Raw genomic sequence first — 17,777 nt, 5'->3', positions numbered from 1 at the left:
GAATGGCTTCCCGAGGTACAGCTAATTCCTTGAGAGAAAGAAGCCCTCGTGTGATTTAACTCCCCATCCCCCAAACACGCACAGTCAGGATGCTGACCGGGACTTAAATCACAGTGCTGTAAACTGCCACGGACGGGGAGAAAATGAAACTGGGGCCTCTGGCAATACTCTGGTAGTGCCAGAGACCGTTTATGAATGTGTAACTCAGCTTATTGACAGGCATTTTGACCCTGAAACGGGCCCTTCCAGGGACAGCTCGGGTGGCTGCAGTGGTACGGCATGGTGATGGCAGAGAGCCGTGTTTTGCCTGGTGCCTTTTCGGAAAGTGAACACGGTGCAGAGCATTCACAGCCCTGTGACACCAGGACCTTCCGTTGCTCCTTCCATTGCTCCTGACAGGATCTCGTGCTGGACATCCTTTACCTTTTGATTAGTTGCTCATTGGTAACTAATAAAATAAAGCTGGTTTTAGTCTTTGTTGCTAAGGGTCATTTTGGAAAGCATTTAGGGTTGGGTGGAACTGGGGAATAATAATGAAATCCTTTGGGTGCAGACTGAATATCTAGTCTCTTCAGGTTAGACAAGCCACGTAACCAGATTTATTTTTTTCCTGTAACAAAATGGTATTTTACTGATACATTCACTGATATTATTTGGCAGCTTCCTTTCTTATTTTTCTCTGTAGACACAATCTGTTTTATGAAATGTCTTTACTGCTGTCAAGGGTGGTGATTTCTGTAGCAGGTCTGCACGTAACATTAAGTGTGCTTATTGGAGCAAAACAAGAGATACCAGCATATTTGTTTCCCCACTTGTAAAAGTTTTCCCAAACACTTCCTTTTCCAACGGCACGTTCCTGATCCATACTGTACATGCTCAGACTGCTAACATCATGTTAACAAGGCAACATGAGGGAACTTTTGATGTATCCAAGTTTTCCCTCAAGAGCTGGGCATACACATTTCCAAGCTCACAGAGAAAAGCTGCTGGCTTCCAGCAGCCAAAAAGCACAGCAAGACTCATATGCTGTGGCTCCCTCTGAATGAGTAAGCAGCTGAAAATATCTCTTGCATTTTCTTTGGCAACTGGGGTTACAGAGAATATTTATCCTCCTTTCCGTATTTTCTGTGAACCAAGCAGTGGAAGATCACAGCTAACACAACTGGAACACAGACTTCAGTTTTTAAGTGCTGTAGCTGGCTTCATCTCACATGGAACAGCTTTGAAACACTGATAACTTCACTCACGACATCCTCTGCTCTCTTCTTCACAGTACTGGATTTTACAGCAAGTGCTTCTCTTTTTGTGTAATCTGACCCTATCTTGGTCCCGCTCTTAATGCTCTTCACTATCAGCCAAGGCATTAATCTCTAGACTGCGTCCTAAAAACATTCCTGGAGAGGCGATGGAAGTATGTATCAATCCTGGTTTTCAGTCCATGCCATAAAGATTACATTTGTGCCAGACACAACAGAACACTGATACACTTGTCAGTTGCTGCGTGTTTGTATGAAAAATTTTAAAAGAAAAATAATAGATGAGATCTTGAGTTTTTAGGGATGAGAACCTAATACAGTAAGACCAAATTAAGCTCACTGAAATCAGGGAAAAGATTTGAATGAGCAACGAGGCAGAGTCTCAGTGACTATTTTCAGACAAAGAAAACTAGGCAATGTCCACGCATTGGACCTTAAAGCCTAGACTGTTAATTGCTGCCGAATGGGTTCACTTTAAACATGGAGCTTCTTTTCTCAGGTCCCCAAAATGAACTCCCTAAACCCTGATATCCAAAGCTTATGTGATAGCTTCAGTGTTTACAGTAAATGAAAAAAATATTTGTCTGCTTGCTGGCACTTTTGCAGCAGTTCTTCCCAAATAAAAAAAGATAATAATTGGATGAATTATTGTATAATTTTTAAGTCAATAAGTGAAGTTCATAGGAGCTCCCTTTCCAGAAAAAATAAAAGAAAGCCTAGCCGCCTTGTAACAGCCAGACCCTTTTCCAGCAATCAATTGCAGGCAGTGCAGGCTAGCACGCAGGGCAGGAGCGCCGACGTCAAGCCCCGCAGGCAAGCCAAGAAGGGCTGGGGCCTGGCAGGGGACCAAGTCTTCCCCTGCACAGCCACACAGGCACCTCTAGGGAAAGGGTTGAGGGGCTGCTAATTTCTGCACGGCTTCCTAAACGCTGCTCCACTCGGTCTTGGCACCAGAACCCAGACAGAGCCTGCTCCTGCAGGAGTGTGACTAGTCTGACAGTCCCCTGTTTCCTTTTAACAGAAGGAAGGAGGCAGACGACCCAAACTCACACGTACACATGGCGGTAACATGCCCCCAAGAAGTCCTCAGCCACCCTGCCACTTTATAACCTGAGTGTTAGGATACCCTCTACGGGAGGTTTTGGATCCTCTCGGGATGTGGCAGGATAAGCACAAGCACTGGTCTGCTCCTTCCCTTTGTCAGTGAATGGAGCAAGGTGTAAGCATCTCTAAAAATGGGCCTCTGTCCTTACTCGGGAAAACTCCCTTTCATTTTACACAGTTTATAGCTGAGAAAGAGCCAAAACAAACAAACAAACAACAACAACAACAACAAAGGATTGGTTTCATTAACCATTAATGCTGCTCGTTACCAGTATTTCTACAGTAGCATTTGCATTCCTGAATCTTCAGATACGGATGAAAATGTATCCTTCCTTCCCACATCTTACAAGTTAATTGATATGCAACATGCCTTGTCAAGGGATGGCAAACAAAAGACCTGGGAGGAAGCAGATTTACTCTGAATAAGCCGATAGCTACAAATGATTCTGAATCATATTGGAATTAAGTGACTTAGTGCCACTAATGCCACTGGCACTGCTGCTAGTCTTGACACTGGTGAGGGGCTTAATCTGAGTCTCTTTTGATTTCTCAGAGGCTCCTAGTGGTTAATTTTCTATTCCTTTTCCTTTTCTTATTTCTCCTTCTTCAGAACTTGTCAGAGCAAAAGGCTGATGTCTGAAAGGATCTAATCTAGGCTACGGTTAGGTTATGACAGGCAGGAGGTAGAGGAACAAAAGCAGAACAGGACAGAAAACGGGGCTGATCCACTAAGATTTGCTAATTGTAATAAATATGAGACCGCACAGAAGCTTCTAATGAGCTTACATAAAGCATTTTAAAGGGGCACTGTCAGGTGAAGTACTGTGTTTTAAAATATACATTTTGTTAATAATTCCAGATTAAAATGGAATTAAACTGGAATACTCAATTAATTTCTCACCTTTTGTGCCGGGGTCTGACCTGTATTTCACACAACACGGTCACCAAAAACAGAGGGGGTTTTATTCTGCTGCTTCTTGGCTGGAGCACACCTACGTCCTAGGAGGGAGGGTAGTGCATGGATGCCCTGTGAGTGATGGAAATGCAAATATAAAGATGTGGCAGGGACACGCTACACCCTGGCTTCGTTGGCCAGGCTCTGGGCTCCTGGCACAGCACCTCTGGAGCTTGCACGGAGGTCTCTCACCAGGCTGGCAGGGTTGCAGCTCCACCAGGACCAGCCCAGGGTCCTCATGCCACCCTGGGTCACACTGTGTAGCTTTGTCCACAGCTTCAGTTTCTTGTTTTAGCACATTACTTAAACGTTTCCATGTTTAGATTACAGGCCTTTCAGAGCAGAGCTTAAAGCCAGAACAGTGACCACGCAGAGTTTAACCGAAACTGAAGGAAAGGGCTCATGGAAACTTCACAAAGAAGTTTTGTAAATAGAGGTTTGATACTATGGTGATCGGTCCTTAGAAGTGTTGACTCCCTTCTTCTCTCCACTCGATGCCTTAGTGTTCTTCCAAACATGCAGATCGTAGTCCTGGCCTACATGGCAGCACTGAGAGTGCATGTTTATGCACTAAACGATTGCAGTGAAGTCATGCTCACAGAACAGCGATGCTGGATCTGCTCCCCAGCTGAGCCTCTCCCGCTAAGTGTGGGAGGGGGCAAAATGCCTTTGCCTGCCTTTGTATCCCCAGGGGTCTCTGGACAGACTGTGGTCTCAGTAAACCACAAAGCGTGGTCCAAATCTGAGGAGGGTGAGAGTGCAACGGGGAGAGAAAGCAAGAAAGCTGTTCACAGACTGCATGGCTCAGGTATGTTGCCACGTGGAAGCCTGCCAAGGATGTGCTGGAGGTCATGTCCTCTGCTGTTTGCGTTATCTGCTCGCGGCACCACCCCTCGGTGCTGCCCTGCAGCCCTGCAGCTCACCCTCCCACCGGGCCGAACCCCAGAGAGGCCCCGCTGCTGCCCGCTGTAAGAGGAGCTGGAGCTGGAGCAGGCTGCGTGGATTACAGCGCGTCTGATCCCAAAAGCCGCTGGGCTTCAGGCCACGGTCACCACGGGTCTCTTCTGGTAGGTGCAGCCTCCCTCCAGCATTTGAAGCATCTGGGTGTATCCATTCCCACTCGCAAGACGCTGCAGCAAGCGCAGTGGGCTTCTGCTTTTGCTGTCTAGCAAATTCTCCTACCCCAGGTGGAAAGATCCTCTGCTTCTTTTATACCGGAGAAGCTGAGAAAATAAATTCTTCAGAATAACCCACAGTCTGGATCACTTCAACAGAAGCAAGAAGAAGCACTTAGAGAGTGATAGAAGGATTACTGTCTCCATGTATCATTATCTGGGGGAGGACAAGCCCAATGCACTAGAAGCTTTGTAACCACCTCAGACTACTTAGGGAATTTGCAACACAAGCTGAAATGTTTGAAAATGTTTTTTTTTTTTTTTTTTTTTCCCTCAGCCTTCCATTTCCCAAATGAGTATGGACAAATTCAGGTCTGGAACAACTCCAGAGAATGTGATGAACTACCATCAGAAGAACAGAGGCAATTGCTTTGTTCCCCCTCCCTCCCAGCGTGATGCAATATCTCTTAAATCCAGTAGGGGAAAAAGAAAAAAAAGGTACGCAATGTAATAAGGACAAAAGTTTGTTCTGATTTCCTCAGCCCCCAGGCCTGCTGGGCACAAATCTGTGTTCACTATATACTGTAGTCTCATGGCCCAGCAGATTGAGTGATGGATTGTGTTTTCTGTTTACCTCTCTTTCCAATCTCTTCTGTAAGCCAGAGATAAAGCCAGCACAGCTCTAGCTGTACTTTTGAACCCATGTTTAAATGGGGTAGAGATAAATCTTAATGAGATTGTCCTGCCCTATTACCTTAAGTAGTATACCTCAAATGAACCCTGCTAAAGGCTGTAATTCCCTTCTGAGATTTCAGCGACATGAGCAAGTGGCTCATATTTCACTGTTGTGGTTTGGGTCGTCATCAGATACTTGGTGGAATTCCATCTTTATTGCATAAGTATTAGAGAAACCAGCATTTATTAAAGACGTGAAAATAGTAGAAGATGTTTTCCTCAAATAAGCACTAAGAAATTTTCCCTAATCTCTGCTCCAAGCAGAAAATGATTTTTGCATCTCTATTTCATGAGTGTTCAGTTGTAAAAACTTCACTCCTATAAATTCTAATGATAGATATTTTCTTGCTTCCTATTTCACATCAGAATAAAAGCCAAGGTGTCTTCCCAGGACTTTCTACTGGGTGGAGTGAGGAAAGTGGCAGCAGATGGGCAGGACTGGAAGAACTGAGAGGAAGGGCCGGAGACATCTCAGCCTGGGTGTCCCCAGTGAGCACCATACTGCAGCAGGAACACCATGTGTTTAGGACCTCTTGAGAAAAACACGTGCAGTTGAAGAGAGAGAATTTTTAGGATTATTTAGCTAAGGTAATAAGTAAGAAAGGACTATCCCTAACTGCCGATCTAGCTCAGGGGAGAATTAGCCCTTCTGCCGACATTTCACACCGCTTTGTAGATGTCTTGTACCTGACCAACACAAATTCATCTATGTGAGGATCTCAGTCGTCTCACCAGATGCTATTAACTGTGGAGAGGAGAGATCTGGGGCTCATCTGAAGCAGCAAGCAGTTGCTCGAAGAGGAGCAAGACAAAGCCCGTAGGAGCGCACCAGGATGCTCCTGCCCCGCTGCCTTAGCTGCACGCTGTCCTCCAGGAAGCCAGCTTGTAAACACCCCGGCCGGCGGTGAGGCACTGCAGTGAGTAGTGGAAAATAAATGTGGTCTGTGTTTGCTGGCTCCTCGCTCCAAACAACCCTGAGCGCCAGTCGGGTTAGCTCCCAAGAAAGCATGCGTGCCGGATCACAACGAAGCAGCTGTTGGGGCGGGCTTGGGCTGTGCTGGGGTGGACTCGCTCTACAGCATTGACTTGTCCTTCACGTCAACTCGTTAATTTGTCCAGTTGCCTCCAGTTCTCCTCTCTCCCTGAAGGGAGCTGGATTCCATAAGCCAGATCGTCAGTTGAGCAACTGCCTCAAAACAAGGAAATCTTTCAAGATTTGGCACCATAACCTAGGATAACCCAGCTGCTGAACCTCGTTAGGGAAAGAAATCAAATGCTAACCACGCACTCAATGTTGAGGCACATTTCTGCAGGAGAAAGTAAAACCAATTTAGAAAAACTGGCTATTTTCTAAGCCTGTATCTCCTCCTTGGACAAAACCAAGATGTTCAGCCCCTGGTTACCCTCGTGTCTCCCAGACATGGAGCAGTGAGTTTTCTTGTGCACCTTGGGGTGCCCCTCTCCTCTGCAGAGTCTTTGGGCTCTGGGGTGAGGGACACGATGCAGAAACATGTGTGCCCTCTCCAGGAACTGGCCCTGCCCTGCTGAGGTCCTGATGGCAGCATGAAGTGGCGAGATGCTCAGCCCAAAACCATGCTGAAACCTCGCTGGTGTCAGTCATGCTTTGATTGACCTGAGTATTGAGGCTCCTGTGGCAGGGGACGCTCATCATGCCTTGACAAAAATGTGTCATCCAGTCCCTTTTCAGTGGTAGTCTCCTTCCAGCGTATGTGGGAGAAGACATCAGAGTAAGCAGGGAGTAGCAAAATACAGCAAAAGGGCTATTCAGCTACTTTATGTGTGGGGAGGCTCCCCAAAGATCTAAAGAAACCAAATAATTGTAGGAGAGGAGTTTGCTGAGAAAACAACCACTCCTCCTGCAAAAAGCTGTGAGCAGATTGAATGCTTTCCCTGGAGTTTTCCAATTTTTTCATTAAATGACTCAAAATGAAAACATGCAAAAATGTGGTTGGTGTTTAAGAAGACAGTTTTTGTTAGAGAAATATTATTCTCCAGCCTACACATGTGAGCGCTGTGTGCCTCAGCCTGCACTATCTGTTCCAGATACTGCACATTCTCTCACACTTTACCACATGATGCTTCTTCCTATGACTTAGATGTTTAAAAACCAAAATATCTTGGGGGATAAAAAAATCCCCGCTCTCCAGTGGCATAAGACTCCCCATATGTTGCTGACTGGGTGAGAATAGACATAAATGTCTTGCTGACCCCCAAAAACTCATGACTCAAGAAACCTGGCTTTAGAAAAAAAAAAATCTTACGAGGCTCATGATAAACATCAAAGGGCTGGCAGCACTAAGATGAATCAAACATTTTAGGTGAAATTTCCCAGAGAAATTGCTTCCATTTCATCAATGTGCTGTCTGTTTTCCAACAGCTATGCCTAAATATACCATTTGGAATTTATGATAGATGCAGGAAATAATAGTTTCCTTTTCAAAACCCTTTCCAGATGGGGCCCATATGCCTGCAGCACAAACATATTGCAATCTCATGCCTACGTCAGATGTGTGTGAGAAGGGCTGCTGACTCTTGTAGCAACAGGACTAACCGGGGAGCCTCTGCTCTAGGGTAAAAAAAGTTGTAGAAAATGACAGGTTTAGTGTCCCAGGGACAAGCTCCCTGTGCCAGAGCTGCTTGTGTGTGAGGCTATCAACACTGAAGACTATCTCCAAACAATTAATAAAGTATCAAGTTATTATAAGAACAAGCTGAGAAAGTATATTTATTGCTAGAGATCTGGTTACGAGGTGACAGAGGATTTTAGATTTTATGACTAATGTGTTTCCAATAAGCTGTTCATCGTTAACATCACAGCTTCACCTGTTGGAGATATTGAGCATGGTGAAGGATGCAGTTCCAGGAAGATCAAGGACAATTTCAGGCTAAGTCCATATGAAAAGCATTGCCAGGAGCTGGATTGCATCTGTGCCTCAGCCACAGAGCTCCTCTCGAAGGGAGAGCAGTTGCTCCACGGAGCAGCTGCGGAAACCAAGCTTTCCATGATGGTCACTAACGGAGTGCTCCTCATCTCCTGGTTCGGGACCAGAGGCCACAGACATGATTTGCAGACATGCCCAGCTCTCACAGCTGCAAATGAAGTTTGAACACGAAGTACAGTGCTGGACCTGTGCTGTGAAAGAAGAGCGTCTGAGCATCTCGGGGGAGACATCCACATCAGTCAGCGCTGGTTTTGGCTCAATCCTGCTGTGCCTCAGTGCCTCGCATGTACACTCTAATCATACCACACACGTGGCTGTGACTTATTGCTAAGTCATATCTGGAATGTTTCAGTAGGGAAAATACCAAACATTTACTGTTTTTGAATTAGGTACAGAAATAAGTACGTTTCTCTGAGCAATTGTGCTGGGATGAAGTACAAGTAATGCACAGCGCCTCCCACGCACCACAGGAGTGCTTGCTAGCCGGGTCGCACCCCAAAAACTGCACCAGGAATGCAGCCAGGACTTGGGCTGTCTGACTTAGGGAGAATAATGGAGCTGACCCAGCTACAGCCTGTACCTGTGGGTCTGATGGATAAAGGTATTGTTGAGATTTTAAAAGACTTGTGATCCAAATTCACTGGAGTGGATAGAAAGACTCCTTTCCATCTGGATCAGGCTCTTAAAGCTCTCTCTTACCACAGAGAGAGCGAGATGGGCAATTTATAAGTTTAATCTGAAGTTAGGTCCTTCTTAATCACTGTGATACGATCACACAAAACCTGAGGCCCTCAGCTTGCTGTCACACTTGTAGATTTTTGAGTATCTGTGGAAAACACTTTGGTGCTCAGACCTCGTATGCTGGTGGGTTTTGTGTGCTTTCACTCCTTGGTTGTGCCAGCGAGGCCTCCTCACGCAAGCTGTCTGGGTGCTGGCAAGGGTAGGGGCACGGTGTGACGGAGGGGTGCGGGCAAAGCCACGGCATACCCTGCAGCTCCACGAAGAGCACATCACAAAGGGCAAAGTGGGCACCTCTGCTTTGCAGGCAGCGAGTAAACATACCTGTCTGCAAAATGAATTAAAACTACGTGAAATGCCAAGTTTTGCACAGAGCGTCTATGGGTTTGTGAAGGGATTTTGGACCTAAAACTCTCAAACATCTCTCTTTCAAATACCATCAACCACAGCTGATGGAAACTGAGCCGTGCACACTGGGCTCAGAGCAGTGGAGAGGAGCTAGGGGTTCCTGGTGGGCAGGGGGGGAGCTGAGAGGAGCGGGCCTGGGCGCCTCTCTGACACGCGGCCCCACTGGTACCCGTGAAGAGGACAGCATAACTCTTTCCTAAACCTTGCTAGAATTTGTTGTGGCTGCTCAAGGGCCACAGCCAATGTTCTGAGCCCAGGCTGGAGCCACCTAAGGGAGAAGCCGCACGGAGACCGGCCTTCCCTCTAGGCAGTGCCTGTGGCTGCCAGTCGGCGTGCAGGCCCTTCGGCAGCTCCGGCCTGTTCCCATGGGCCCAGTGACCCCCATGTCTGTTCTGTGCAGCCCAGGACCCCTTTGGGGAAGTGAACCTGGGCACCATCAACTTGCTTGGCGTCTGCCAGGAGCCTGTCAGTGGGAGGGTAATCTGGCATTTTGTTTGGAGCCTGAACTGTAAAACGAAGGAAATGTGCCCCACCCTGTAAATTACTGCCCACGGAACAGGTCTGCAGCAAGAGAGGGCTCCAGACAGCAAGAAGTAAATGCTAAATGCAATTATGGCTCCTAAATGCCAATGGCTTAACACTGACTATGCTGTAGATGTTGTGAGGCACGGTGGGGAGGTAAAGAAAAAACACATCAGGTGTTTTTCCACGTGCCCCAAGTTACTGTAAACATCATGGACTAAGACTGTCAAGAAATGTGCTGTATGCCCCGTGCAAGTGCTCCTGCTTACAGACCCTGGGACAAAGTAGAGATTCCAAGTATTTAGATGGATAAGTAAAAGCCTCCTGCCAGCAAAATGCTCCTCCAAGGGAGGAGGAGCCCTTAGCATGCTATGTAGCATCTTTTATATTTTCTTAACTAGATCCTTAACCAGCATCCCAGCTGCAAACGTTCATGCTAACTGCCTCTCTCTCTGATGACTGCCTGAAAGAGCTCTCCTTCCTCAGCGTGGCCCTCCTCAGGAAAAAAGGAATAGGGAAAAAAAAAAAAGAAAGAAAGAGAGACATAAAAAAGAAAACCTTTCCTATTCTTCCAGATATGGTTTCAGTACATTTCTGCAAACTCAGACTTCTGAAAACCAGTGTTAACATCTATGCTAGCTCCAGCTCCCCCCCTTTCACAGGGCCGCAGCAACTACTGCATGGGCTCGGGAGTCCCCAGCTTCCTCCCAGACCAAAAAGCACTTTTTTTTTTTTTTTGCCTACAAAAGATCTGAGAAGGCGGATAAGAGACTTCATCTGGGCCACTGTAGCCTCACTGCTTTGAAAACAACGTGTTTGAACATTGCCATCCCACCTCAGTGGGGAGCCGCTGTAAGCAGGGCTCGGGTGCAGGCGGGTTTAACTCCTTATGGATCCTCGGCTGCTTTTGATATTTTGGATCGTGGGGCTGTCTCGAAATGCCTTACATGCAGAGAGGGCTTTCCGGGTTTATTTCTGACTGGTTCCCACTCCTGTGTCTGCACAGGGCTTCCTTTGTTTCCATGAACCTGATCCTGGTGTTTTTCTTGTGAAACATGGATTCCTGGGGCTCCTGAGTCACTCACTTTGCTTTGCCTGTTTTCCTGACCCTCAGATTCAAAAACCTCTTTAAAAACACACACGCAGAGAACATAGTTTCATTCTCGTTAGCGTTGCTCCCATCAGTGCCCAGGCCCCTGTTATTGCACTGCTGCTGAGGCAGAGTGAGGAGCTGGTGCTTGACCCACCGGCCTTCAGAGGCTCAGAGGGACAGTTCCCAGCTGCCAAGAAAGCTCTGGGATTTCGGTTTCATTTGCAGCAAACCAGACCAAGGAACACAAAGATTTATATTTGTTTTTATTTTACTGAAGAATTTCAAGTAATTTTGTCTGACTTTCCACTTAATTTCAATTTTCAAAGTGTAGCCTTTAGAAATGTGTTAACGTATTGGAAATGTTGACAAAATGCTACGATTTGATTCAAAGACCTCTGTATTTGTTGATGGAAGAACAGTGTACTGGAAGATTTGTTCCTAACAGTTAACACGCACCTCCTGATCTGACTTGCCCAGTGCAAAAGGAGCTGAGTTTGCCAAGAGGTGCAAGCATCAAGCCCAAAGTTTCTGTGAGGTTGTATTCTTTAGTTACAAACCCTGCTAAATAACACGGAACATGTCAGATTCACTTTGTTTTGCAAAAATTTGGCATTAGTGCATAATGCTACCTACAAAAATCTCCAGTGGTCAAAATGGGCCTTTCTCGCCTGCTAAAGCCACCGGCTCCAGCCAGAGCTCTTACACAGAGTCTTTCATCTGCATCTTCTCTTGAAGTCTTTCACAACGCTGATCGTAGGGCTGGGATGCCTTTTGGGTGGCAGGTTTTAGAAAGTGGGAAGCGTCTGTATGAGCAGTGGTGGACTGCACAGTCTCAGAGTGGTGGAACTGTAAGGAGGCAGACGGCAGGAGCTGGTGGGGTTTTCCCTTCCTCCCCATCCCTCCCAGGACTCAGCCATCCCCCCTGTGCCCAAGCAGGCAGGGGACGGGATGCTAGCCCAGGCAAGCACGGCACAGAGCTCTTGGGAAAGGAGTGGAGAGCAGGAGGGAGCCACGTGGGCTGCAGGAAGTCACCTGGGACTCCGGCCAAAACAGACGAAACTGCTCCATGGATGGGACAGCCTCCTATGGAAAGGCGCCTGCAGAGAGATGAAGTCTTCTCCAGCGAGCCTGGAGCGATCAGGGGGCGAAGCAAGAGCACAGCCCACGAAATGGGCAAATGCTGAAACTGCTTCTTTCTTGAATGTTTATACTGACTGTTATATTTACGTTTCCTCTTTAAGATGTTTCTCTCAGCCCCTCTGCAGCTGCAGAGCATCTTTAAATGGAGCAAGGCAGACAAGAGCAAGGCTGGGCTCTCAGGCCTTCAGAGGAGACCAGCAGGCAGACTTCAGGTAATCCACAGTGACATCTGGCCCCAGCGACCTGGACAAGCCTGCAGGGCTTCAGTGGCTGTGCTGAAGCTGCAGTCATTTACAATCACTCTTAATTTCAGGCTTCGGCCCAGGCTTCCCAGAAGGTGAAAGTTTTATGTGTGTTTTTCTCTGGTTGTTGCTGGCAGTACTGGCTGCAGGGTTGCTCGTGCCTTGCTGTGCGAGGTTTGACAGCGAGGACTGCAGCCGTGGGAGCCCCAGCCTCACCTGCCCTGGGCTGGGAATCGCCCAGGGATCTCCGAGGACACAATCCAGTGCTCCACAAAGTGCCGGGTGGCTTCAGTGGGGTCAGGGTCCGAAAAACCATTGTCTTGAGATGCTAAAGAAATGCCAGTATACTTCTAACCTGCAAGTATCTGGGTCCATATAGGGAAAGAAAACTTGCCAGTTCCCTGCTTATCCCAGAAACCTAGAGTACTAGATGCCGTCTGTACAGAAATTCTGCAAGATAACTCCAGTGTGCTGCCTTTTACTTAGGGTCTCACCCTGCAGGCATTAGTATTTGAGACCTTTTATCTAAGCTCTAAACTGCAAAGCAGAACTGGTGGTCTAGCCCTAAAAGCCACAGCAGTGAGACCAAAGTGATTACCAAATCTGATGAAAGATGAATTTAAAGCATGATCCTGTACTAAGCATGTAAAAACAGGGCAATTTTATTTAGCTGGCCCACTCCCCATGCGTGCGCTAAACCATTTCCTGTGATTTTTTTATGACAAAAATGTATTTGTGCCATTTTTAATTCCCAGCAGCCATGTAGAGACGGCACAGTGTGGGTGAATGAGGTTCTGCGCAGTAGCAGCCTCACTGCTGACCTAAATGGACTCACCGTGACAGTGCAGAATACGCATGAATCTCTGGAAACTTCAATTCCTGGAGGGTTCTGGGATATCCTGATTCTGCAAGCACCAATTTTAGCAAATTGGCTCCAGTCTCTCTTAAAGACATGTTTGAAATGTGTAATTTTAGCTTTGAAAGGAAGTATTTAGCTCAAGAGTCAGGAAAATGCTTCAGATGAAAGGTCTTATTTCCTCCTCTATTGAAATGATGCCAATAAAAGTTTAGGAGGAATTTTAAGGAAATTCAGTTAGATTTGCATGCCACCTGCTGCAGAACAAGCTAAATCAATTCTGTTTTTTTTTTTTTTCTTTTTTATCCCTGTTTTCGTAAATAACAGAGAAAGTACGTACATACAAGATTCCTGGAATCCAAAGAGCTATACTCTCTCCAGCAATATAATCCTCATCTATTATGGCTGAATACCTTGAATTATCGTGGCAGTGATGTTATCCACAAAAATGTAGCCATGCCATTCAAAATCAGTCTGTGGCCGACGGAGTCTTGAGAAGAAAATAAGGAAAGAGGCACTTTAAGAACCTTTGCATGACTTCAGAGCTTTTTCTGAAGTCAAGAGGATTGTGTTAAGAACCAGAACCATCATGACTCATATATTCCTAATCAAAACGCTGGGTGCGTGAAAAGCTGCTCAGTCACACAGAGACTAAATTGTGTCTCCTTACAAGAGGAAAATAATACACACAAGAGGAAGCACTTAAATAATTGATGTGCTTTTCTTTTATCTGTGTGTAGGAATGACAGTAAATCCATGTACCTAGCACTAATGGGTAGCATCAGTATGCCAATAATTGCTAATGGTGAAGAAATAGGAGTGTGATTGTCCTGAAGTGGCTGATCCTTATTTTTGCTTTATCTACCCATGTTACAGTGGTAAATTGATGGTGTACATTTTAGAATTCTGCTCACTAATAGGTCACCTTGATAGTAATGCTTACAAATGCCTTTTTTGGTAAGAATTCAGTCCAAAATGACTGAATGCTTACTTAGATTTAATCTGCCATCTGACAGCTAGGATCCTTTTCTTATGTCTTCTGTGCCACATTCAAAAGACAATATAAAACTTTGTTTGCAACGCATGTTTAATTTTCCATTACAAATCAGAGAAACAGCGCAGCCACCCTGGAATCAAACATAAACCAGAGATTTAAAAACCCAGTGCTTTCATCCTGAAAAACTGCATAACCATTTGCAGTGCAGAAGTGAGATATTCCTACTGAATAAAGCTTCTTGTTGAAAAATTATTGGTGTATCGACCCATTCACATCCAGCTATTTAATTCAAAGATTGTATTGAGCACTTCCCTCTGGGTTGCTTGTCTGAGGGAACAATTACGCAGCTGTTCTTACTACATTCTTGTGTGGGCAGAAAGCACTGTAAAAATCCTGGCATGAATTTACGTAAGTACAACCTCCAGTTCTCAGGCTGTTCATTAGGCGTACTCTTTGCAAGGAGGTTGGCGAAGCGATACGTAGGCTTGACACTAATATTCTGCTTTGGCTAAACTTATTTATAGTTGTGAGCATGTTTATGCTCAGACACATGCATACGGCTGTCCAGGTTGTGTTATAAACAGAGCTCGAGATCCCTGCCACGTTGCTCATGATACACACTGCTACAGCAACTCCTTGCAGCTATGCTGCCTGGCCACATCCAAAGCTAGGAGTTTTAAAAGTACAGCACCCATCTTACTATGCTCATCGGGTTCAGCAGAGTGGTATTTCTGCATGGCTGGACACTAAGCATTATTTTAGCAAGTTTTATGCTGAGTTTCTTGTAACACTTTTCATGGAGTTTTTGCTGCTAAAGTTTTAAGCTCTGAAATAGCGGGTAAAGGAGAAGTAACCACAAAGGGAGTTGTGTGATTTCAAAGCCCCCTGGCAGGAAAAGCCATCCGTCGGGAGGTGACCTGCTCACAGACCTTGCAGAAGGGCCACCTCCCAACCTGCACGCCGCTGGGAGAGGGAGGTGAGGGACGAGCCCTGGGGCTGGGAAGGCTGCTGGGAGGCCCTGGGGTGGGAGGATTTTGGCTGAGCAGAGGGAAGCACACCTGCCCCTGGCCTGTGCTGGGACATTTCTGACCTGTGTCCGCACCTACACGTCTCTGCTCGCTCCATCTCCGCGTAGCAAAGTGCTGCTGCACCTACAGGAGCTTTTCTGAGGGCAACCTCCCGGGCCCTCAGTGGCGAAGGTAATTGAGATATCAGGAGCTCCTGCACACAGCATGCTCTGCATGCTCAATATCAGTTTCATCAGTAATATCAGATGCCAGCTAAATACTGTCACTGTCATCCTGAAATATCCCACCCTCGGCTCAGAGTGCTTAACAAGCAAACACAGGCCGGGCCCTTAAAATCAAAGCCGGCTCTGCTGAAGAAGGGAAGCCGTGCTGGTTCTCAGATCGGCCCTCTGACAGGGCGGATGAGGAATGCCCATCCCCACCTCTGCTGTCTGCAGACAGCGCTAGCAGCTGTGTGACGGCGCAGGGAGCTGTGCATGGTGCAGTTCACTCTGCATTGCATACATAATTTATAATTTTCCAGTGGTTTTGATTGCACATTTTTGGGCATGGGGTTGCTTTCGTAAAATGGAAGCAGAGAAAGAAAAAAAAAACAACCACCTCTGCCGCAGCCGCCTTCTGTAGTCCCATGTTTTAGTCGAGACCCTCTTCTCCGACACCCGGCCTTCACAGGCCGCAAAACACAAGCACTGCACACTCTGCGTGTGTTTGTCTGTACACACAGATATCTGAAAAGATCCATGCTTCCCATGGCACAAGAACAAAAAAGAAAAAAAAAATTGTTTTCAGTGTTCCATGCCTTTATTAGCAAAATGCCTTGGCAGAGAATTACGCTAGCATTATGACAACAGTTTCCTGTCACGCCAGCAGCATAGCGGGTGTTTACAAGACGTACAGAAGTTACAAAAAAGCAGCTGAGAACCACGCTTCTTTCTGACCTCGGTGAAGTTGGGCACATACAGCCATACGTGCCCGTAAAAGCCTCCTCCAAAAGATGTAGGCAAAACGCGCAGAGCCCTTATTTTGGAAACACGGCGCGCTTCTATTTCCTCTCAGCACACAAACCACTCGCCGTACATTTATCTGCCCTTGCTGCGTCCGCAGCCGTTGGTGCGGGTTTATCAGCGCGCTCCCACCACGCGCCCGCGGTGCGCTCGCTCCTGGGGGACCCGTTCCCAAAAAATCCCCCACGGGACGGAGACGGCAGGCACCGACACCGTCACCCTCACCTCTGACGGACCCAGGGGCCAGCTGCCAGCGGTACCCAGCCCTTCCTCTTCCTCACCCCGTGCCCTGCGCCACGGCTGCGTGGGCCCCGGGCTGGCGGCGGGGGGCTTCTGGTTGCCCCTTCCCGGTGGCCAGCCGGCGAGCTGGCGTGGGGCTCTGCAACCCGAGAGCGTGCGCTTGCCGGCGGGGCGCTGCGGTAAATATAAATCTGGCTCTTACCCACGGGCAGTCCTTCGCAGTCGGACATCGTGCGAGAAGCGCTCCTGGCCGGGGGCTCGGGAAAACCACGGCGAACACACACCCGCGCGGGTCCTTCTGCTGGCGGAGGCAGGGGGGGGAAATATCTACGGATTTACAGCCACCCGTCTCCTCCACGGTACATCTAACCACCCAGAGAGCTGTAGCAACAGTCCCGTCTCTGCCTTCTCATTATGGGATGTAAAGATAAGAATGTGCTTTTGTGCCAAAAGAGTGTGCTATTGGTGGATAAATTTGTTGTCATCCCTCCCCTTCACGGAGTTTCCTCTTTAATGTCACAGAGGCACATTACCCGGCCTGAAAGGCCATAGAATATTTATGAAACGGCTTTTAAGAGCTAAGCCGCGAATCCGCAGCAAAGGAGGGGGCTGAGGGCTTCGGTGGGAGCAGCGCTGTCCCCGGGGGGGACGCAGGCGGTGGCTGCTCCCCTCCTCTGCAGCCGCCGGCAAAACGAGGGTGGGAGCTGGGAGAGGGGCAGGGGCTGGGGCGCAGCTGGTTGCAGGGGCAGAAAAATAAATCCGCGTTGGTTTGCGCTGTAAGATCTGAGAAATGGTGCTTGCGACACTGTTTGCTGTCCCACGGTGTGTGTTTACCAGTGGCAATGTTCTGAGTGCAGATCTCTCGGTAACTTTTTGTCACTTTTGCTTGCTTAAATATGCAGCTCTGATGGAGTGAAACGTTTCATGGCTACCCCTACAGCTCAACTTTTTAATGTCGGTAATGGATTCTGCTCGATACGAAATTTCTAGACCTTTCAGCCAGGTGCGGTCAGCAGTGAGGATCCCGGCACACTGGCACAGTCTTGGTTACTTTATGAAGAAAAGGAGAACCTAGGTGCTCAGCGTGCTCAGCACCTCTGAAAGAACTGGACCAGTTTTATCAGGGTGCTTCACGCTAAGCACTCAGCAGCATGGCGAGCTGTAGCATGGCTTCAGCTCAGAACGACAGGCCAGTGACTACAAAAGCTAGAAGAGCTGCAGATGTTCCCAAAAGGACACCTCAGGTTCCCTTCACATGTTCTGCAGAGCAGGATGGGGGTCCTGGGGCTTTCTGCCCCAGTGCTGAGTGCCATGGGCTGGTGGGGTTTGCTGGCATGGAGCTCTGCAGCGGACAGCCCTTGTCAGTGGCTGCTTCTGCATC

General features: G+C 47.5%; 1 protein-coding gene across 2 annotated transcripts in view; it reads right to left on the bottom strand.

Annotated features, from left to right (window-relative positions):
• The window catches only part of EML1 (EMAP like 1), a 122,868-nt gene extending 105,609 nt beyond the window's left edge, over positions 1–17,259 (bottom strand). The window contains exon 1 of one of the 2 annotated variants that reach the window (XM_083836542.1): positions 16,599–17,259. In XM_083836542.1, the coding sequence (XP_083692668.1) occupies positions 16,599–16,626 (28 nt within the window). In that variant the 5' untranslated portion in view covers positions 16,627–17,259. The remainder of the gene's footprint in view (positions 1–16,598) is intronic. The other variant, XM_083836545.1, reaches the window with a different exon arrangement.
• Between the last annotated feature and the right edge of the window lie 518 nt (positions 17,260–17,777).

This window comes from Anser anser, assembly GCF_964211835.1.
Source record: "Anser anser genome assembly, chromosome: 5".
NCBI classification, from domain to species: Eukaryota; Metazoa; Chordata; class Aves; order Anseriformes; family Anatidae; genus Anser; species Anser anser.
Note: the sequence above shows the minus strand (reverse complement) of the source record. Positions and strands in the feature narration are given on the sequence as shown.